General features: G+C 47.6%; 1 protein-coding gene across 1 annotated transcript in view; it reads left to right on the top strand.

Moving 5' to 3' along the window:
- The first annotated feature begins 267 nt into the window (after window positions 1-267).
- Window positions 268-23,261, top strand: part of USP31 (ubiquitin specific peptidase 31) — an 87,433-nt gene continuing 64,439 nt past the window's right edge. Inside the window, exon 1 of the mRNA XM_084819149.1 lies at window positions 268-1,338. Within this exon, the coding sequence (XP_084675275.1) occupies window positions 655-1,338 (684 nt within the window). The 5' untranslated portion in view covers window positions 268-654. The remainder of the gene's footprint in view (window positions 1,339-23,261) is intronic.

Genomic DNA, 23,261 nt, shown 5'->3' on the forward strand with positions numbered 1-23,261 from the left:
GTTGTTGTTGTTCAGTCGTGTCCGACTCTTCGTGACCCCATGGACCATCGTAAATGCTGGTATTTTAAGAATCTAGGCTGCGACCCTACGGTATGTTGTGCGCACATTCTTGGGAATAAGGCCCACTGAACTCGGTGGGGCTTACTTCCGAGTATGCATTTATTTCTGGCTATACGGTGGAGCGCGACTCCCCTGATGGGGCCACATCTGCAGCCCTATAATAGTATCGAGCTGCTCGTCTCCGAGGGCGGAAGGGGGCTCCGGGCTTCCCACGGGCTTGGGGCGGGGCGGGGCGGGCCCTGGACGGAATGGCCCGGGATCGGGGACCCCCTCCAGGGAGAGGCGCCAAGCGGACGCCCCGACCACCCCCCTCAAGGGCGGTACGGGCGAGGAGAGGCCTCTGCCAGTGCCGAAGATGGCGGCCGCATAAGAGGCAGGCTCAGGCTGCCCCCACCCACTATGGCGCCGCCGGCTTCCTACGTGAGTCTCTTGCCGCGCGGGCCCCGCCCCGCCGCCGCCGCCTCAGCAGCAGCTCCGCTCCTCCGGGGAGCGCCGGGGAAGCGCCTGACCGGAGAGAAGGGAGGAGGCCGCCGGCCGCTCGCCCGCGCTAGGCCGGGGTTGCGCCGGGGATGAGGCGCTAGGCCCGAGGGCGTCATGTCGGGCCGGGTGAGCGGCGCGCCGGCTCCGGTGCTCCCCGCGCCGGCTGCCCCCTCCCCGGCGGCGGCGGCCGCCGCCAAGGAGAAGCGCTCGTTCAGCAAGCGGCTGCTGTTCCGGGGCCGGGTGAGCGGGGCCAGCGCGGGCGGCTCCGGCTCGTCGCCGGCGCGCTCGCTGGGCGGCTTCATGAGCCGCGTACTCAAGACGCTCTCGACGCTCTCGCACCTGGGCACCGAGCACGGCCCGCCCGCCGCCGCCGCCCGGCCCCGCAGCCACCCGGCCGCCGCCCCCTCCGGCAGCAGCCTCGGCCGCTGCTTCCAGCCCAGCCCGGAGCCCGCGCCGCCGCCGCCCGCGCCGCCGCCCGCCCAGGGGGTGCCCCTGCCGCCGGCGCCGCCGGTGCCCGGCGTGGCGGGGCTGCGGAACCACGGCAACACGTGCTTCATGAACGCCGTCCTGCAGTGCCTCAGCAACACCGAGCTCTTCGCCGAGTACCTGGCTCTCGAGCAGTACCGGGCCGCGGGCGCCGGCGACGGAGACGCCAATCGGGCGGCGCCCGCCGCGCCGCCGCCCGCCCCGGAGCCGGCGCCGGACAGCGGCAAGGGCGAGGTCACGGAGCAGCTGGCGCACCTGGTGCGCGCCCTCTGGACGCTCGAGTACACGCCGCAGCACAGCCGCGAGTTCAAGGTGAGGGGGCGGCCGGGGCCCGGGCGCCCCCGCCTCTGCGCCGCCCCTGCGGGCTGCCGGGCGCGGCTCTGGCCTCGGGGCGCCCGCGGGGGCGGCTGTGCTCTGGGCCTCCCCTCGTTGCCGGCCGGCGCCCCTTCGGCGGGGTGCGGCGAGCCTCTGCGTGGCGTAGACCGTTAGACTGTAGACTCCGCGGGGCAGCGAGAGGTGTCTTCCTTTTCTGAAAAGGTCGCATGCATCGATCCTGGGATGTTAATAATCTTACGAGGTGCTGAATAACAGCTTCACAGGTACAGGTGTTGAGAGCTGGTAGTGCGAAATGGATACCTTTGGCAGAATTCCAGCTCAAATGGATCCCTGCATGCAACTTAAGCCTTCTGAATAAAACTGAGACTGTTCTTTCTTTGTACCTGCAGGCTGGGTAAGAAAGGGGGATTTTCTCTGAGCTGATCCAGAGGTCCATTTTAATAACTCCTATAGCTTACCCATGTTCTGGGGTACCAAAACCCAGGTCTGGGGATGAGCCTTGGGGAGTCCTGCCTCCCTCACACATGAAGTGGCTGTGAATGGAGAGTGACAGGCAACTTGTGCTGGCACCTTCCCCCAGCAGTTGTCCGCTGATCACCTCATGTTTTTTGAGCAAGACAAGATGCTAAGCTTTTTCTGCGTCAGTATTGCTTGTTCCCTGTAGCTCACATGCTCTGTAACACTGAAATATATTGGATCCACTTCCATTGGCACAGGCAGGGGTGCCGTGCCTCAAGCCCTCCTGGTATCCCAGTTTGGTTCTGGGGGTTCCCCAGATTGGCCCCTTCCCCCCCACCTGCCACCAATCATTGGTGTCTTCCTGGCTTTTGAGCAGTTTTTTCCTCTGTTCTGAAAGACTGAAATGCCTGTGGCTCAGTTACCAGTAGTAAAACCATTACACTAAAATATGCTGGCAGTGTGGGTATTTTGGCCCTGTGCCTTTGGCCCCTCTCACCCTGGAATGTGGTCCCCAAGAGCTTCCCAAAATTGAAATTGGCTCCCCAGGTGAAAGAGGTTCTGGACTCCTGGTATAAGGTTTAGAGTTCCATATAATGTCTTCTCAGGCACGCTAGAGGAGTAGTGAAGTCTCAGTTTTAAGTATGTATTCCTGCCATTTCATATAAATATAGCCCTGATCAACCACACATGCATATGCAGCTCCTGCTAGTTTTGGTCTGCTGTGTAGAAAGATGTGGTTAGTGAATTAGTGCAGGTGGGGGCAGAAGGTAGATCTCCAGGTGTTTGGTACTTCAGCTCCCAGAAGCTCTTGCCAGTATGGCCAGTGGTCAGGAATTCTAGGAGTTGAAGTCCAAAAATCTGGAAATCTACTTTCTGCCCACCCCTGATTGTGCATGGGCTGGTTTGCGTGATCAACCAAGCCACTGTGGCTTAAATAAGCCACAGTGGCTTGTTTTAATCCCCAGCATGATTTCCCTAATTACCCTCCTGGGCCTGGCTTACCATGTTGCCCAAACCCAGGTGGCATGGCTTGTTTGAGGGGGAAACTACCCTCAAATAACCCATGGGCTGTTTTGATTGCCTGAACTGGGTCTGTACCTAAGGTCCAGAAAGCCTCATGTGAAAACAACATTAGCCAGCAGGCATGTGGCTGACTTGTGCATAACACATGAGGAGCTATACCCCACAGTCAAGCCAAATCATACACAAACCATCTCTGTGCAACCTATCCAGTCTGTCTTTTAACTCTTAGTAGTGTGGGGACAATAAGTCCACTTGGTTCTGTTGCAGGTTCCTTCCATGGGTTTTCTGAGGCAAGGCTAGCAGCTGCCTTGTTTGCTCAAACCCAGCAATGCAAGTCTTGCTTAAGGAGCTATGGCCTTGTTAGCTATCTAGTCTGATTTCCTACTCACACTCTGGGTAGATGGTTTTACCGGCTAAGTCTTCCTTGTCAATATGTTTCTGGTTAGAATTTGTCTAGCCATCAGTTTCTAGGACTAGCAAGTAGACCACCATAAAAATGTGTGTGACCACCCCGCAGATTTGTAACTCGTGCACAGTCTTATATATGTCTGCCTGGAAGTCTCATTGTGTTCAAGGTTCCAGGACTGGAGCCTTAGTTAGCAAAGATCTGACTTGGGAAATGCCAGGGCTCGGACAACAGAATAGGCATGTGTTTAGAGTTGGGGCTTCTCTTCTGGTTGGTTGGTATCCAATAAAGTTGTTTAGAATGGGCCTGAGCTTTCAGGGTAAAGTTTGTTTATGATTTAGTGCTTGGGATAATGGAGAGATTATCTCTTGCTTGTCCTTAACGCTTGAGTCAGGAGAATGTAGAACACTTTCCCTTTAATCTCATGCCATGAGAAAACAACAGGGGTGCCAGATTTCAGGAGGTCACACACTGTTGACAAACCAAGAGGCTATTGTGTGCAAGAGAGCAGCTTAAAGCTTGTTCCTAACAAGCAACAGGGTTTATCAATGTCAAAAACTGGTTTATTCCCAGTGCATTCAGTGCAGCTAAACTGGTTTAAATGCAACAAGGCTCACTAAACTTGTCGGTGGGTTGCAATGATTTTGAAAACAAGGTAGCTGTTTGTGTGGAATCTGTTTATCATAATTTTTTCCCAGAGTGAATTGATTTAAATTAGCACCTTTTATCACTAATGGAAAAGACTTATTTACATCATTGATTTAACTCGGGTGCGGAAAAGGGCAACCAGAATGATCAAGGGGCTACAGCAAATGCCCTATAAAGAAGAGTTATAATATTTTGACCTTTTTATGTTAGAAAAAAGTCTAGGGGGGAAATAGGGGCGTATAAAACTATGCATGATGTGGATAAGGTAGATAGGGAGAAGTTTCTCTGTTGCTGATAATACTAGAACCCACTGGGGTCATGCAGTGAGGCAGAAGGGTGGGAGATTCAGAACAGGCAAAAAGAAGGACTTTTCAAACAGTGCGTAGTCAAATTGTGGAATTTGTTTTCAGAAGATGTAGTGATGGCCACAACCGTAATGGTTTTAAAAGGGACGGATTCACGTAGGATTATGCTATTGGTGGTTACTAGTCTTGAAGGCTATATATTGCCTCCAGTATACTGCTCCCAGCCTGTGGCACTCCCTCCCAAAGGAGGCTAGGTTTGCTCCCTCTCTGCTACGCTTCCCATGGCAGGCAAAGACTGCTTTATTCAAGAAGGCCTTTGCCCTGTAAATGAGTCTGTGGGTTGGGTGCTGTTTTTATTTTGTAATTTTTATGTTTTTATTGTATTTTAATGTCTTATTGTTTTTATCTATTTAAAATTGTTTTGAAGGCTGCCTCGAGTCCATTTTTTGGTTGAAAGGAGTATAAATCGAATAAATAATATCATCATAATACCTTTAAGACCAATCAAATGGCACAAATAATGAGCAAGCTATTATTAAGTTAATGGATTTCTGTGTTTGTCGTAACACTTTAATTATGTAAAGCTTCTGGAAACAATTTTAGCGAAGGCCAGTGGAGAAGTATTTTAACTAATTAAATAGAATATTTCCATATACATATGCAAGACACTGGGCAAAACCATTTTATGTATTTACCAGTAAGCACGACAACAATGAAGATGATCACTGTTCTGGGAAAACTTGTTGGAACAAGGATTTATTTGAAGCTGGTTTGGACATTCTGGATCTTCAACACATAATGAACCAAAGCTATCCATGTAGGATGCATTGTCAAGGATTGTAATGTGACCCAGACAGTCCATGGGCAGAGCTATAATAGTGTAGAGCAGGGGAGACCAGATGTCAGGCTTGCAGGATCTACTTTCTTTTTTTACTAGAACCCTGAGATCCACCAACCACAGCTTGGTGCAAAAGACGTACACTTAGAATTAAATAATTCTGAGCCCAAGAATTTGTTTTACCAGAACTGAACTGAGCTCATAGTTCTTCCAGGGCTTCCACACAAAATATCCACTCCTGTTACCACAGACCTTTTTCATTTCAGCAGTATAGTTTAAGGTGAGTCCGAGTCATCTTGTTGCTGCTCTTGTAAAATGTAAGAACATAAGAAGAGCCATGCTGGATCAGACCAAGGGTCAATCTAGTCCAGCATTCTGTTCACACAGTGGCCAACCAGCTGTTGACCAATAACACACAAGCAGGAGACGGGAGCAACAACACCCTCCTGCCCATGTTGGAGAGATCCTTTTGGAGCTTCTCACTGTCCCTTTTTGTCTTAACCACCCTAAATAATCTGGTATCATTGGCAAATTTGGCCACTTCACTGCTCACTCCTAATTCGAGATCATTTATGAACAGGTTTGGTCCCAATACAGATCCCTGTTGGATCCCACTATTTACTTCCCTCCATTGGAAGAATGTACCATTTATTTCTACTCTCTGCTTTCTGTTCTTATGTATCAGTAACTGGTTTATGACTCATCCAGAAGAGGACCTTTCCTCTTCTTCCACAACTAAGTTTGCTCAGGAGTCTTTGGTGAGGGACTTTGTCAAAAGCCTTTTGGAAAGCCAAGTAAACAATGTCACGAGATCACCCCTGTCTACATGTTTATTGACACTCTCAAATAATTCTAAAAGGTTAGTGAGACAGGACTTAGCTTTGTGGAAGCTGAGTTGTTTCTTTTTCAGCAGGGCTTGTCCTTCTATAGGCTTACTAATTTTATCTTTAATAATACCTTCAACCAATTTACCTGGAACAGACGTTAAGCTAACCAGCCTGTAATTTCCCGGTTCCCCCACGGATCTGTTTTTAAAAGTTGGTGTTACATTGGCCATCTCCCAGTCCTCTGGTATAGGCTGATCTTAGGGACGTGTTGCATATTTTGGTTACAAGATCAGCAATTTCATATTTGAGTTCTTTGAGAACTCCAGTATGGATACCATCTGGGCCTGGTGATTTATTGCTTTCAATTTATCAATAAGGTTGAGAACTTCATCTTTTGTCACCACTATTTGCCTCAGTTCTTCAGACTCCCTTCCTGAAAACATCAGTTATCCTATATTTTCTTCAGTGAAGACAGATGAGAAGAATTCATTCAGGTTCTCCACACTCTCCTTGTCCTCCAGTACTCCTTTAACTCTATTGTCATCCAACGGTCCAACTGCCTCCCTAGCTGGTTTCCTGCTTCTGATATATTTAAATAATTTTTTATCATTGGCCTTGATGTCGTTAGCAATATGCTCTTCTAAATCCTTTTTTGCATCTCTTATTGTCTGCTTGCATCACCTTTGTGGAAGCTTGTGCTCCCTCTTGTTTTCCTCCCTTGGGCAAGACTTCCATTTTCTGAAGGAAGCGTTCTCTTCTCTAATAGCTTGCTTGTTAACTATGCTGGCGCCCTTTTGGACTTGGTGCTACCTTTCCTAACCTGTGGTATATATTTTAGCTGAGCTTTTATTATTGTAGTTTGGCGTGACCTCCAAGCATTTTGAAGGGATTTAACCCTCTTGACCCCCCCTTTTAATTTCCTTTTCACCAGTTCCCTCATGTTAGAGACATTTCCTCTTTTGAAGTCAAATGTGACTGTGTTGGACTAACTGGGCAATTTTCCACTTCAATATGTATTAAATCTGATAGCACTGTGGTCACTGTTTCCAATTGGTTCAACAACATTTACGTCTCGTACTAGGTCCTGGGCAACACCATTTAGGATTAAATCCAAGGTCGCCTCCCCTCTGGTCAGTTCCATGACCATCTGTCCCAGGGTACAGTTGTTTAGAGCATCAAGAAATTTAACCTCTTTATTGTGACTGACTGGATAAATGCATGTTCCAATGTGGGAGCAATCGACGTCGCCCGTTATTACAACACTGCCTTGTTTGGAGGCCTCCCTGATTTCATTTTCCATGTCAAGGTCACTCTGAGCATTCTGGTCTGGGGGACGATAGCATGTTCCTAGCACTAAATTAATTTTGGAGCCTGGTATTGTCACCCACAGCACTTCTGTGGAAGAGCCTACCCCTTTTAGGTGTTGGAGTCCACTTGACACTATGCCCTCTATGACGTACAGGGCAACGCCTCCCCCAGTACACCCTTCCCTGTCCTTTCTGTAGGGTTTATATCCAAAAACTGAGAGCCAGAGATCCTTGCCCATCTACTGCAAATAACCCAGAGATCTACTGGTAGATCTTGATCTACCTTCTGTCCACTCCTGCTGTAGCAAATGTAACATATGACTATTCTGTCTCATACAGCCACAGTTACCAGGCAGTACCTTAAAATCGTTGCAATAGTTTTATTTTATCTGAAGTATTTTTATGCTGCTCCTCAGCAGGAAAGGCTCCCGGAGTGGCTCATATATAATTAATTAAACAAGACTGTCCCCGACTTACAAACTAGAAAGACCCAACACAAAAAGAAAAAGGAATGGGGAGGGAAGAGAGAAAAAACAATTCTTTCAGCAGGGCTGGTGGAATGGCCCAGCAATCCCTCTCATCTCCCTCAGTACAGCCCCCCAGCCTGCTGTTATGGCGGAATGAGGTGCTGAGATTATTTTAAATCACTGCCAGGAAGCTCTGAGAGTTTCCTGTGGATAAGTTAGGTTGTCCACGAATGTGTTTCTGGAAGCGTCTGCATGGAGAAGTCCTTGAATGTATGAATTGCCCCTAAGTACTTGGAACCTTCTAGAACAAGGGTGTACAACCTGTAGGTCTCATGCAGTCCCTCAGTGCCATCGATCCAGCCCTCCATGGAGAGACATCCAGACTCTCATTGCTGCATTCTCCTCACTGATTTCCTGCCCACGAATTTCCCTGTCACCACCGCTTCTCTCCACGCCCAACGCTTCTGCCACCACCACGTCTCTCCTAAGCTCCAATGATGCTGCTTCTGAGATTGATGTTTTCCCACTGCTATTAGCAGCCAAGAAACAGCAATCTTGGCAGAGATCACTGGAGGATGGGAGAGGCATTCATCTCCCCCACCCCCAATGACCCCTAGATCTCTGTGGGCAGGGAGGGAAAGTTTAAACTTCCCCATCCTTGCACTCTGATGTTGTGTGTACATGTAGGGGGGCAAGAGAGAGTTTGTGTGCTCCCCCCAGCCCCTCAACAGACAGTGCATGAGGCCCTTGAGGATAAAAAGGTAGTGCACCCGTGTTCCAGAAGTAACGGCTGTAGTTACTTGAGTAGATCTTTATGTTTTTTCCACAATTTTGAAAGAACATGACCTCTTCGTTTGGCAGGTAGAATCATTCCTAATTTGAGGATTAAGACAGTAGTCTAAGATACTGTAAGCTGTCAGGAGGCCAATCCGCCCCACCCCCATCAATTTTCCTTTCCCCCCTTTTCTTTCAGCTGACAGCCTCAACGTTCTATAGGTCCTGGAAACTTAAGTCAAGGATAGTCAATCCTCTAGTTCCTTCCTCTACTTTCTGTAGGAGGAAGTTATCCACCACACAAGTCAGGAATTTCCTGGAGGGGCCATGTTTTGCAGAACTTGTCTCCCAACAAATATCGGGGAAATTGAAGCCCCGCATTACTACTACATCATGCTTCCTTGAAACATTGGCAATCTGCTTTTCAAAAGTTTCATCCTCGTCTTCTCCTTGATTAGGTGGCCGGTAGTAGACTCCGACCACCAGGTTCCTTTTATTCTTTGCTCCATTTATTTTGATCCAGATGCTCTCGATGGGGCTACCAAGCTCATCCTCCTGTATTTCTGTGCAGAGATATGTATTTTTCACATATAGTGCAACCCTACCTCCCTTTCTGTTCCTCCTGTTCTTTTTGAACAAGTTATATCCTTCAGTTGCTGTATTCCAGTCATGAGAGTCATCCCACCAAGTCTCAGTTACACCTATCAAGTCATAATTTCCCTCCTGCATTAAGAATTCAAGTTCATTCTGTTTGTTTCCCATACTCTGGGCATTAGTATATAGACATCGAAGACCATGTGCTTCTTGGTCTGGCTTTCTTGCTACATGTTTGTGAAGACTATTATTGGGCACTATTAGAGCTGTTCTCTCTGTTGCAGTGCATGAGCCTTCGTCCATTGTTACCCCCAACGTTATGTTTCCTTTCCCTGTAGGATTCAGTTTAAAGCCCTCCTGATGAAGTTCTTCATGCTGTGGCCAAACACATTCTTCCCAGCCTTTGTGAGGTGCAGCCTGTCCCTTGCCAACAGCCCATCTTCCAGGAAGTATAGCCCGTGGTCCCAGAATCCAAATCTCTCGCGCCGGCACCACCTTCATAGCCACTCATTCATCTGGAGTATTTTTGTTTCCCTTTCTATCCCTCTTCTGACTACTGGAAGGATGGATGAGAAAACTATCTTGGCCCCAAAGTTCTTGAGTTTCCTTCCCAAAGCTTCAAAGTCTGACGTGATTTCTTCATAGCTCTGCTTGACGGTATCATTTGTTCCCACATGGATGAGAAGAAAGGGATCCCTGTCAGTGGGCTTTATGAGTGCAGGCAACCTTTCAGTCACGTCTCTAATCCATCCTCCCGGGAGACAACATACCTGGCGAGTCCATGGGTCTTCGCGACATACTTGGGTCTCGATCCCATGTAGCAAGGAGTCTCCCACTACTATCACTCTTCTCTTCTTGTTGTTGTAGGCCTGGGTTTCATCGCCTCTGTTTGACTGACCTTCAGCCTCTTGCTCACTCTCATGCAGGTTCCCCTGTGATTCTTCCTCTGCAGGCTGTCCTCCAGTCTCATCCGCAAGTACCTGGAATCGGTTCCACAGCTCCACTGCTTCCACTGGTGCAGAGTGGCGTCTAGTTCTTCTTCTCCTAACTGTCACCCTTTTCCAAGGAGTATCCTCTATTCCATTTTTCTTCATCTCAGCATTTCCCACTGCCTCATCTTGCTGTTGCTCTTCAAGCTTCTGGTCTGCCCTTTGCTGCTGTAGTTCCCCCATTCTGTCCAAGAACTCTTCGTGTTCTCTTATTCCCCGGAGGGTCGACAGTTGCCGCTCCAGTCCACTTACTTTTTCCTCCAGCAGTGTGATCAACTTGCACTTGTTGCAGGTGTAGGCCATGTTGTTCTCAGGCAAGAAAACAAACATTGCACACACCTTGCAGGTCACCCCCACTGGAGAGTCTTGTCCTTCCATAGCCTCTTTTCCCTTTTTGTGTCTAGCTTTGTGATTGTTCTAGACTAGCCTGTGCCTGCTCCTCTAATCACTGGAGGTTAAAAGCAGAGTCCCACTGGTGTGGAAGTGTGTGTTACAAGACAAATAATTTTAAAAAACGTTAGGGGCCTCCTTACCATTTTAGGGAGGAGACTGGCAAGTCTCCACAGCTGTCATTTGCTGCTCAGAAGCATAGCTCAGCCACTGGACAGATCACCAGCCCTAGGGCTCGCTGCTTTGGAACTGGGAGGAGGCGCCCTCCCAGTGTCAAAGCAAACCTCAGCCTTTTGCTTTGGGGTTGGGTGTTTTGGTGATGACGTGGACCCTGAGTGATTAAGGCTCTGATTTCTTGGGGGTCAGCAAAGAGAACTTCCCCTTCTTTTTTCTTTTTACACACTGCCTAATAACCAAAGTTCTCTGGGTAGTGTACAGGTAAATTGAAAAGCATAAGATATAAAATCACAATCAAACAATAGTAAAATAGCACAAAATAAAATAACACGAAGGGCAGTTCACATGATCAAAATAAGCCACTGTGGCTTATTCACATTGCGGTGTGTATGGGGTGAGATTTCCATAATCACCAACCCCAGGTGCAGCTGGTCGTGTCATCCAAAGCTGGGTGGCAGGGCTTGTTGGAGAGGGAAGCAACCTGCTAATAACCCTGTAACACCCCATGGATTATTGGAGGGTTGATTCCCCCTCCAACCAGCCATGCTGCCTGGGTTCAGATGACACAACCAGCTGCGCCTGGGCAGTGATCGTGCCCAGCACATGCGGCAATTTAAATAAGCCACATTACATTGTGGCGCTGCAGAGTGTGATTTCGATCATGTGAACCAGGTCAAAATAAACTCACGGTATGGGGTGAGAATAGTGCAGCACATCATAAAACCAAATACCACCACTAGCAAAAAATGAAACAGTACAGAGATCTAAAAGCACTAAAATAGTTCTTCAAATGCCTGGGAGAATAAAAAAGTTTGGTGTCAGGAAGGCATCATGCTGGCACCAGGCAACCCTCTCTCACTAAGGCATTCCACAAATGGGAGTGCCGGGACTGAAAAGACCCTCTCCTTTGGAACAGGTCTGGCTGCTGCCATAAATTTGTGATGTTTCTGTGAATTTCAGCATTTTTGAATTCTTAGTGGAGCTTTTGTTTAAAATGTTAAATATTCTTTACGAGGCCAGAGACTCAACTAGGCATTTCTAAGGCATCTGCCCCATCACTGGTGCAAAATTACAAAGGGGTGCCAAATTGTTTGCTGAAGCTACAGTCACAGAATTATTTCATCTGAACCAAACCCATAGAGAGAAAATAGACATGCATTAAATGAGGCTTATTATTTATTAAATGCAATGGGAAGACTAAGCTTGCCTTTAAGCGCCCTTTAAGGTACTTGTAGCTACAGCATAACAGCAAATTGGACACTGGTATGTGCTACGGTGCTGTGGTTGGCCTCCCGGTTGCTGCTTCCTCCTCCTGTTGGGGAGCAAAGCTCCAGTTGCCTGAGATGGGAGGAGATTGTGCCCCTTCTGTCTCAAGCAATTGGTTGTGGGGTGCTTTTTTTCTTACAAGGAGGCGGGAGCACTGGTAGGTAGGGGACAGGTGAACGAACAGGAAGAGAACCCTTGGCTGCTGGCTTGCTCCCCCACCCCTGCCCCAGCTGCTGCCACCTCCTGCTTCTGCTAGAATAGAACGTGCCCCTGCTGCCCAGTGCCCAAGATGGAAGTGGCCCATCTAGGACAATGGGCTGTGGAGCACCCTTTTCCCCAACAGCAGGAGATGGTGGCAGTGATGGAGTGATCTGCCAGTAGCTGTAGCACGTATCACCATCAGGTTCACTACATCCTGGCACCACAAGTGCACTAAAAAAAGAGCTGGAGGTGCGTTCACAGTGCAGACCGTCTTCTTAACGTAGGCCTGGATGAACCCTACATGTGCTTTAACTCTTGTCCTGTTTCTGCTGAGAATGGTGCTAAAAGTGAGGAGGCAGTGGGTGTGTGGGCTTCTTTACAGAGGATTGAATACTCCTTTCAGGAGAAAGTTACCAAAGAATACCCACTTTCTCCCTGTCTGGGATGCCTCTGTCATATATGGAGAGGTGAGTTGTTTATATTCTCTCAGAGGCGTAGCCTTTGTGTTAGTCTGCAACAAAAAGAGAGCTCTGTACCTTAAAGGCTACCAATGTTACGGTACACGCTTGGAGGGATGGGCCGTAGCTCGGTGGCAGAGCCCCTGGTTTGCATGCAGGAGGCTCCAGGTTCAATCCATGGCACTGTCAGCTAGGGCAGGAAAAACGCCTTGAAGCCCCGGAGAGCTGCTGCTGCCAGTCAGTGTTGATAATACTGGGCTAGATTGACCAAGGGTCTGACTTTGTATAAGGCAGCTTCCTGTGTTCATACATTCCTTTTGTGGTCTAGAAATCTGTTAATCTTTAATGTGCTGCAATGTTGTTCTTGATTGTTCTATAGAAATCAGACCATGGGATATATCTCATAATTTGATTGAATATGAACATTTTGTAATGACTGAACGACTTGTGTGAACAACACAGAAAAGACTCAGTCTCCTGGATATTTCTTTATTATGTTTAAAACCCGCCTTTCCTCCCATGAGCTCAAGGAAGCATCAGTAGTCCTCCCCCCACTTTATCCTCACAACAGCCCTGTGAGATAGGTTAGGCTGAGAATTGGTGACTCGCCCAAGGTTAGCTAGTGAGCTTCATGGCTGACCAGTGATTTGAACTCTGGTCTGCCCGGTCCTAGTCCAACACTCTTAACACTTACAAAAGTACTCACTGTTGTTTTGCCTTCTTTTGTCTAAATGCAGATTGCTTCTCCAGTTCTACTCCACTTGTTGGAGTAGACAGTCTTTGTTGCAGTTGACAAAGCCAAAAGTGTGAGCTTGCCTTTTTTTATAGCCAGGTGGTTTTGCAAAGCTGTCAGGAGTAAAACATGCTTGCCTCTTTTCAGTGAGCCGTTCCGTTCAGTAGATAAGAGTTTCCTGCATTTATTGTCATTGCCAAAAGTTGAGCCATAGATGCTGGCTGTTTGAAAACTTTCTATGCTTCTTTTTACAAGAAAATATGCTTTTAACCTCACTGTCTTTGTCAGCTGTTTCAGTCAGCTGCATTCTGCCTAACTAAACACTTTCCTGGCTTTTTCAGTTGGATAGAGAAAAGGCTCTAGTTCCTGCCCCGAATTTGTCAACAGCAGTGTGCAGTTATGTCTCCTTGTATTCTGGAATGGGGAGGATCCTGTTCAAGGTGGCTTTCATTTTAAAAGTTCTTCATGTAGATTTCCTTCTCTGGTGCAAATTCCATAATCCTATCTATCTTTAATCTTCCTTAGGACAGGTTTTTATGGATTCCTTGAATTCAGGCCCTCTTGTAAATGTACTCCTTCTGTCCCTCAACAACTGTTCAACCCTCTGGATATAAGGACTTCTTGACTGGGAAAAAGGAATATTGAAGAACCTGTAAGCTGTTGTAAGGACATATATGCTTGAGAGAAACTGTGTCCATGGATGTGGGTCATACAATGCAGAATCAGGTCCGCCCCCTCCGGTCTTGCCTCTCTCCTATTTTGAAGCTCATAGGATTCCTGGTCTTAAATAAAACCCAGGTTTTTGGTAGGAGTAGGGGAAATGATGTCCCCAAACAGGTTAGCAGAACTCTTCCATATTTCAGACTGTCCTGCTATAGCTGAATCAGACTCAGCGTTAGGGCAAATTACAGGGCAATCCAAAAGGCAAGGCCAGAAAGCAGGCACATAGTCAGGTACAAAGGTTTCAGTCCAATATGGGATCAGCCTAAGACAGGAGTGATCAAGATACAGGCAGAGGTTAAAGCACAGTTATGTAATCAGATACAGTACACAGTCCAGAAGCAGAATCAAGCAGGAGTCCAAGGGTCAGTAGCACGGAGGTTTCATCATAAGGCAAGGTCATGAAAACAAGATGCAAGGTGCTGGAGCTGGTAGAAGGATGTTGTTAGTCTAGGCTAACACTGAAGGCTTATGAACACCAGAGCTTATGAACTTACAGCACTGAACACCAGAGCTTCCTGCGCCCCACCCAGGGCTCAGCTGCAGTGCATTACAGGCTGTCTGGCAAAAATCCTACTTGGGAGGAGGGCGTTGCTCCTGAGGAGTCTTCCTTTGTTATTGAGCACTACTTCTTGAAAAATCTCTATTGACCTGCCTCTTGCAGAGACGATGCTTTCAAGGGGCTAGGTGGTGGGCCAGCCTCTGTCTCAGAGGCAGAACACCCCTCCTCCTGTGGGGCCGGACCAGCAGTGATCTTCCCTGAGGGCCCAGACTCCCCCAGATCTCCTGACATGGGTAGCTCTTTGGCGTTATCTGTTTCTGGGAGCTCTATAGCTCCTCGGAGGAGGAGGAGGATTCCTCCAGTGGGAGCATGATATTAACCTTTCTCCTTGAAGTACTCTGACTCTAACCCCATGCTGTTAGGAAGTCCCCTCCTGGACTTTCACACCTTTACTTGTTCAAAACTGAAAGCACCTATCCCCTAATATTCAAGTTTTGTGGGACTGAATAATTCCCCCAACTGGGCCATACACCCCAATCATCTAGTTGAAAAAAACACATCCACCCATGAGTATTTTGAGAGAGTTGACAAGTTATCCCAGTTCTCTCTTTGTCATTCATTGTTTTATAAATCTATCATTTCTTTTTTACCCCCACCCCTTCTCTCCCTATTTCTTTGTCTTTTGTCTTCATATTCCAGGAGGGGTGGTGAAGGCTATTGACGAATATTAAGTGTTGGGTCTGATTTGGGTCAAATTTCATTTTGCAAACTCCCGATTGTTTGAATAGGGATAACGGTATGCATTGTTTAGCCAGTCATGTTACTATGCTAGATTGCTAATATATCTTGTGATTGATGGGATTGTATTTATTTATTTAAAATTATTTTTAGGCTGCCTTTAAGGGTCAAACCTCTCAATAGGGCATAGAAGATTAAAACTATACAAAACAGATACAATAAAATCCAATAACTACACATTTGTTAAAAGTTCAATAAAAACAAAAGGTTCCTGATCAAAATCAATAAAAGCCAAAGTTACCTAGGACTAGCAATTCAAGAATTTAGGGAAAGGCCAGCAAAAACAGGTGGACCTTCAGAGGTTTCCTGAAGACCTGCAAAGAAGAGGCCTGACGAACCCCCTAAGGAAGTTTATTCCAGAACTGCAGGGCCATCCCTGAAGAGGCCCTCTCCCTTGTGCTCACCAGTCTAACTGGCCTTGGCAGCAGCAGGAAAGTGAAAAGGTCCTGTGCTGATGACCTCAGAGTGCAGGCAGGCTGGTATGGGATTTTATTTGCTCACTGACAGATTAGCAGAATGCTGTTTAAATATTTAAGTGATCATAGAATCATAGAATAGAAGGGTTGGAAGGGGCCTACAAGGCCATCGAGTCCAACCCCCTGCTCAGTGCAGGAATCCAAGTCAGAGCATCCCTGACAGATGGCTGTCCAGCCTCGTCTTGAACGCCTCCAGTGTGGGAGAGCCCACCACCTCCCTAGGTAATTGGTTCAATTGTCGTATTACTCTAACAGTCAGGAAGTTTTTCCTGATGTTCAGCCGGAATCTGGCTTCCTGTCACTTGAGCCCATTATTCCGTGTCCTGCACTCTGGGATGATTGAGAAGAGATCCTGGCATTCCTCTCTAGGACAGCCTTTCAAGTACTTGCAAGAGTGCTATCCTCTCTCCCCTCAGTCTTCTCTTCTCAAGGCTAAACATGCCCAGTTCTTTCAGTCTCTCTTCATAGGGCTTTGTTGCCAGTCCCCTGATCATCTTTGTTGCCCTCCTCTGAACCCTCTCCAGTTTGTCTGCATCCTTCTTAAAATGTGGTGCCCAGAACTGGACACAGTACTCCTGATGAGGCCTAACCAGTGCTGAGTAGAGGGGAACTAGTACTTCCTGGGATTTGGAAGCTATGCCTCTATGAATGCAGCCCAAAAGAGCATGTGCCTTTTTTGCAGCCACATCACATTGTTGGCTCATCTTCAGCTTGTGATCGACAACAATTCCAAGATCCTTCTCGCTTGTTGTGTTGTTGAGCCACGTATCCCCCATCTTGTAACTGTGCCTTTGGTTTCTTTTTCCTAGGTGGAGAACTTGGCATTGATCCCTATTAAATGTCATTCTGTTGTTTTCTGCCCAGCACTCCAGTCTATCCAGATCACTTTGAATTTTGTTTCTGTCTTCCAAAGTATTAGCTATCCTGCCCCATTTTGTGTCATCTGCAAATTTGATCAGCATTCCCGGCACCTACTCCTCCAAGTCATTAATACAAAGGTTGAAGAGCACTGGGCCCAGGACTGAGCCCTGCGGTACCCCACTCGTTACCTCTCCCCAGTTGGAGAAGGTCCCATTGATAAGCACTCTTTGAGTCCGATTCTGTAGCCAACTGTGGATCCACCGGATCGTTGTTTCATCTAGCCCACTTTGAGCTAGTTTGCTCATCAGGAGATCATGGGGCACTTTGTCGAAAGCTTTGCTGAAGTCGAGGTATATTATGTCTACAGCATTCCCACGGTCCACAAGGGAGGTTACTTGATCAAAAAATGAGATCAGATTCATCTGGCAGGACTTGTTCTTGCCAAATCCATGTTGGCTTCGAGTCATCACTGCATTGTTTTCAAGGTGCTTCCAGATGGATTCCTTTATCATCTCCTCCAGAATTTTCCCAGGGATTGATGTCAGACTGATTGGTCTGTAGATCCCAGGTTCCTCCTTTTTACCCTTTTTAAAGATAGGGACAACAGTAGCCCTCCTCCAGTCATCTGGCACTTCCCCCGTCCTCCATGATTTCTCAAAGAGAATAGACAGTGGTTCTTAGAGTTCTTCTGCCAGTTCCTTTATGACTCTAGGATGCAGTTCATCTGGCCTTGGAGATTTGAACTCATTCAAAATAATGAGGTGTTCCTTGACCATATGCCTATCGATCTCAAGCTGCAATCCTGCCCCTTCAGCCCTGTACTTGGCCTTTGCCAGGGGGGTCATAGACCCTCTTTCGGGAGAAGACTGAGCCAAAGTAGGAATTGAGCACCTCTGCCTTTTCTTTGTCATCTGTTATCATTTTGCCATCCTTATTGAATAGCTGAACCACCATTTCTTTCCTCTGTCTTTTACTATGCACGTAGCTGAAGAAAGCCATTTTGTTGTTTTTAGCATCAGGCGGCAATATTGCAACCAAAACTCTCCCCACGACCTGAGTTTGATCCCAGCGGAAGCTGGGTCTTGGGTAGCTGGCTCAGGTCAACTCAGCCTTCCATCCTTCCGAGGTCGGTAAAATGAGTACCCAGCTTGCTGGGGGAAAGATAGTCATAACTGGGGAAAGCAATGGCGAACCACCCCGTTATAGTCTGCCATGAAAACGCCAGCACAAGCAGGCATCCCTCTAGGGGTCAGTAATGACCCGGTGCTTGCACAGGAGGAACCTTTCCTTTTCCTTCTGCTAACCTCAGCTCGTTCTCAGCTTTAGCCTTCCTGACACTATCCCTGCAATTCTGGACTACCTGCCTGTACTCTTCCTTTGTTACATGGCCTTCTTTCCACTTCCTATACGTGTCCTTTTTTGTTTTCAGGTCATCTCTAAGCTTTTTGTGAAGCCACATTGGCTTCTTCTGTGGTCTTCCACCTTTTCTTCTTGTTGGAATTGCTTGTGATTGTGCCTTGAGAATTTCCTTTTTTAAAAGCTCCCACCCATCTTGGACTCCTTTTCTCGTTAGAGTCGCTTGCCATGGGACCTTGCTGATCATTGTTCTGAGTTTATTAAAATCAGCTTTCCTAAAATCCAGGGTACACATTTGACTACACTCGGCTTTTGCTTCCCTTAGAACCAAGAACTCAAGTACAACATGGTCGCTTTCCCCCAGAGTTCCTGTAACTACTACTTTATCCACTACGTCATCTCTGTTGGTTAACATCAAGTCAAGGATAGCCGATCCTCTAGTTCCTTCCTCTGCTTTCTGTAGGAGGAAGTTATCCGCCACACAAGTCAGGAATTTCCTGGAGGGGCCATGTTTTGCAGAATTTGTCTCCCAACAAATATCGGGGAAATTGAAGCCCCCCATATCATATCTCTGGTTCATGTAGAAATGGGCAAGTGCAGGCGAAGGAAGAAATTTAACTTTTAAAAAGTACTTCTTTCTGATAAAGCAATATGTCCCAGCTCTCTCTTTTCCTGAACTGTATCTGTAAACTTTGTACTGGGTGAGAGTTCTGGAAAGATAGTGAAAAACTGCAATTTCACATTGGAGTTTCTGAAAACCTTCAGTTAGAGGTAAAGTTGATCCTGCTACCATAGTGGTAGCAAGAATCTCAAGGCAAGTGTGTAGTTTAGTTTGTAATAAAATGATGTTAGAGTGACAGTACAATCCTGTGTCCTGCTTGCGTGCTTTTCTTGTGGCCTGGCCACTGTGGGAACAGAATGCTGCATTAGAGAAGCCTTTGGTCTGATCCAGCATTGCTCTTCTTGTGTTCCCTTTAAACCATTGCGGAGCTTTAGGATCCTGCAGGTGCCAATAGTTTTAGGATAGTCTTAGTCTGCAACCCCAACAGTGTGGGTGCCTGCCCCTCCCAGGGGAAAGGGAGGTATGGTGGTTTCGCATTTGGGCTCCACCCACCCAAGGAGCTTTGGCCATTTTGGCTGAGCAGGAGTTAAGGGAGCTCCCCCTCCCCATCTCCTTTCCTGTCCCAGAGCAGGAACTGGAGGGAGGGGACTTGCTGGCTTGGCCCTGCATAACATAAGCATTCTGGTCACCTCCCAGCCTTAGAGCTGGGGAGGGGAAGAGATCATCTTGTGACTTCCAGGATGATCCCACCCACCTCTGCAGCGCCAGGGCTGAGAAGAAGGCCCAGCTTGTCATGCTTGCCAAATGGTGGCAGCTCCCTTGTGAAAGTGAATATGGCAGGCACAATTACAGAAACCTGGGATTCTGATGAAATCTTTTGTGCTGGTGTACCTTGAAGATGTGCTAGTGTTAGGGACAATATGCCAACATAGTCTGAAATGTTATTTATTTAATATTAACATTTATATACTGCTTTATTAAGATGCCATCAAGGCAGTGTACAACAATTTAAAACAATAAAACAGTGCAAAAATAAAAACAGGAACATTAAAACAGTAAAAATATTAAAAACTACACATTTTAAAATACTAACTTGAAAAGATGCATCTTTACACCCTTTCTAAAGGCCAAGAGAGCAGGGGCCAGTCGTAGTTCTTGAGGGAGCGCATTCCATAGTTTGGGGGCAACGCAGGAGAAAGCCCCTCCATAAATGCCTGGCGAATTGGTCTCTGTGGGTAATGGTGCCCTCAGAAGGGCCTCATCTGCAGATCTTAACAACTGGGCAGGTTCATAACAACCCAGGTAGTCCCTTTAGATAACCAGGTCCTAATCTGTTTCGGGTTTTAAAGGTTAAGACTAACACATTGAATTCAGCCCAGAAAGCAATTGGCAACCCGTGCAGTTCTTTCAGGACAGCTGTCATATGGTCTCAACACTGTGCACAAGTGCCTAGCTTGTGCCTAGCTGCCACATTTTGCACCAGTTGAAACTTCTGGACACTCTTCAGGGGTAGCCCCACGTAGGGCACATTCCAGTAGTCTAAACATGTAACCAAGGCTTGGATAATGGGTGCCAAGTTAGATCAACTCAGGAAGGGTCGCAGTTGATGTGCCAAACATAAGTGTACAAACTTACTCATTTCCACTGCCACCACCTCAAGATCCAGGGACAGTGTAGGATCAAAGAGTACTTCCAAGCTGTGGACATAGGCCTCCCGGAGGAGTGCAACCCCTTCCAGAACAGGTTGAATCTCAGTCTCCGAGTCAGGCTTTCTACTGATCAGCAACACCACCATGTTTGGGCTTACCCTGCGCTTGTTCACCCTCATCAGCCCATTGGGGTGGGTGGTTAGCATTCGGGCTTTGTCATGGGAGGAGTAGAATGTAGTCAGGATCCCAAGCTCCCTCACATCTTGGATCTTGGAATTGTTGTTGATCACAAACTGAATATGAGCCAACAATGTGATGTGGCTGCAAAAAAGGCCAATGCTATTTTGGGCTGCATTCATAGAAGCATAGCTCCAAATCCTGGGAAGTACTAGTTCCCTCTACTCAGCACTGGTTAGGCCTCATCTGCAGAACTGTGTCTAGTTCTGGGCACCACACTTTAGGAAGGATGCAGACAAACTGGAGAGGGTTCAGAGGAGGGCAGCAAAGATGATCAGGGGACTGGAAACAAAGCCCTATGAGGAGAGACTAAAAGACCTGGGCATGTTTAGCCTTGAGAAGAAAAAACTTAGGGGAGATACGATAGTGCTCTTCAAGTACTTGAAAAGTTGTCCCAGAGAGGAAGGCCAGGATCTCTTCTCAATCATCCCAGAGTGCAGGACACGGAATCATGGGCTCAAGTGACAGGAAGCCAGATTCCGGCTGAACACCAGGAAAAACTTCCTGACTGTTAGAGCAATACAACAATGCAACCAATTCCCTAGGGAGGTGGTGGGCTCTCCCACACCGGAGGCATTCAAGACGAGGTTGGACAGCCATCTGTCGGGGATGCTCTGACTTAGATTCCTGCACTGAGCAGGGGGTTGGACTCGATGGCCTTGTAGACCCCTTCCAACCCTACTATTCTACGGTTCTATGATTCTATGAGATCCTGGTATGTTAGCCTGGCTAAAGAAGTGTTATAAGTTAAAGCTTTTCCAGTGGAGAGGAAGAAAACACTGATTTCCTCACCACTGATTTATCTACAGAGTAACAATGGATTTTGGCTAATCCAACCACTAATTACAGCACATCAACAGCAGTATATAAACCCTTGGCAGGTAACATACAATTCAGTCAGGCCTAGGGATGTCAGAGAATTCCACACGAATTTTAAATGGGATCGAATTCTGACAAATCCAGTCCGTGGAATCCTCCTCAGAACGGGGTGGCCCGGTCAACCCGGCCCAGAGCTCACACGGACCCTTTTTTTTTTGTCTGTCGAATGGCGGATTTTACAAAAATAATCACGAAAATAAATCAGAAATGGAAGAAGAATGGGAATGGTTTTACCCTTTTTACAATAATAAATAGGCATTTTCCCCGTGACCCGAGGCTTTCTTTCACTGGGGCTGAGTTGCGAAGTTCACAGAAATCCTCCATCTTTTCTGTTTATTGGCTGTGGAAGTGAGGTCCGGTGAGTTCACGACAGGTCCAGTGAAGTGAGGTCCGGTGAGGTCAGGTCAAGTGACCGGAAGTTACGTGGGGAATCCCAAGAAGGGCTTTACCCTTTTAACGAAAATAGGCATTTTCCCTATGACCCAAGGCTTATGGAGACCAAAGACGCGCGCGCGAAAAGGATTTTTCGGCAGTACTTATGGAATTATTTACGTATGTTTGGAGAGCCGAAAAAAATGGGGAATCGGGGCATGTGGATAGCGGAACGGGGCAGCCCTCGGCTCTGCGGATTCCTCACTCGGCGAGGATTCCGGGGGGAGGAACGGACTGCCTCCCCCCCATAGATGCCCCACTGGAATGGATGGTGGGGAATCTTTACATCCCTAGTCAGGCCTCATATCATGCACACATATCATGCATACAGGGCAGAACTTTGGTGACAGGACATTTGGAACAGGAAGGGAGCTCTTGGCACAAACAGCCTGGCCTTAGAACAAATGCAGGAAGAGCATATTGGTAATACATTTCTTCTCAGAACCCTTACAGCAGGGCTCTGTGGCCCCTCAGGTGATGTTGGACCACAGTTCAACTGGCTTGGCCCTAAAAAGTGGCTTAAAATTCCAATAACGCCTATCCCTTGGTCATTGGCCATGCTGGCTGGGGCTGATGGGAGTTGGAGACCAGCAATATCTGGAAGACCACAGGTTTTTCACCCCACCTTACTCCAGACACACCCAACAGGAGCCACATCTGTACTCCATGCAAGTTCTCTCAAAGGGAGGAAGGATACCATTTCTCTTGGTCTGATCGTGGCAAATGTTTCCCAGTCTTCCCCCATTCCTTCTGCAATATTGGAAAGGATGTATTGGCAAAAGCATCCTTCCTTTATATCCAGTGGTACTGTCTCCTGCAGGTTAAATATGTGCTGTGTAGGCCAGGCACTCCACTCCAATGGTTGCGATGGCTGGCCATTGGTTCCTTTTGTCTTGCAATATCACAGCCTTGTCAGATGGAGCAGAAGCAAAGTGCAGGCAGATTTCCACTGCAACTGCTTATCCGAGTTCTGTGAGAATTGTCTCAGTCTGTCCCCAGTGGGTGGATCTTCAAGTGTGGACAGGAGGGTTGTAGCTCCGTGGTGGAGCTCATGCTTTTCACACACAAGATGCCAGAGTCATTCCCCAACATCTCTAGTAGGGCTGAGGAAGAGCCCTACCTGAAACCCTGGCAAGCCATTGCTGCCAGTCAGTGCAGGCAGTACCGTGCTAGATGGATCAAGGGTCAGGCTTGGCAGAAGGCAACTTCCTATTTTCCAGTGGGAGAGGAGGGCTGAGGCAGGAGAACTGAGGTGGTGCCACTCACTTGCTCACTGCCATGTGCCGAGCATCTGCCCAGTGACATAATGCAGTTGCCAAAAGTTCCTCATTACTGTCCCTGTGTCTCTTTAGGCATTTTCCAGACGGCACTCCAAGCACAGAGGAAGCAGTACTCCCCGCCTCCAGTGCCATGCAGACCATAAGCAAGGTCTACAGCAGGATCACCAGCAGCAGTGACCAGTATGCATCCAGCTGTTTCTTTGTGGGGTTGACAGCTACCTTGTTCTAGTGTGTTCCTGTACTTTTGCAAGCTGTTTGGTGGACAGTTACGTAACTGGTGATGCC

This window comes from Heloderma suspectum, chromosome 12 (assembly GCF_057233095.1).
Source record: "Heloderma suspectum isolate Gila_16-S chromosome 12, 16-S_ref, whole genome shotgun sequence".
Classification (NCBI taxonomy): Eukaryota; Metazoa; Chordata; class Lepidosauria; order Squamata; family Helodermatidae; genus Heloderma; species Heloderma suspectum.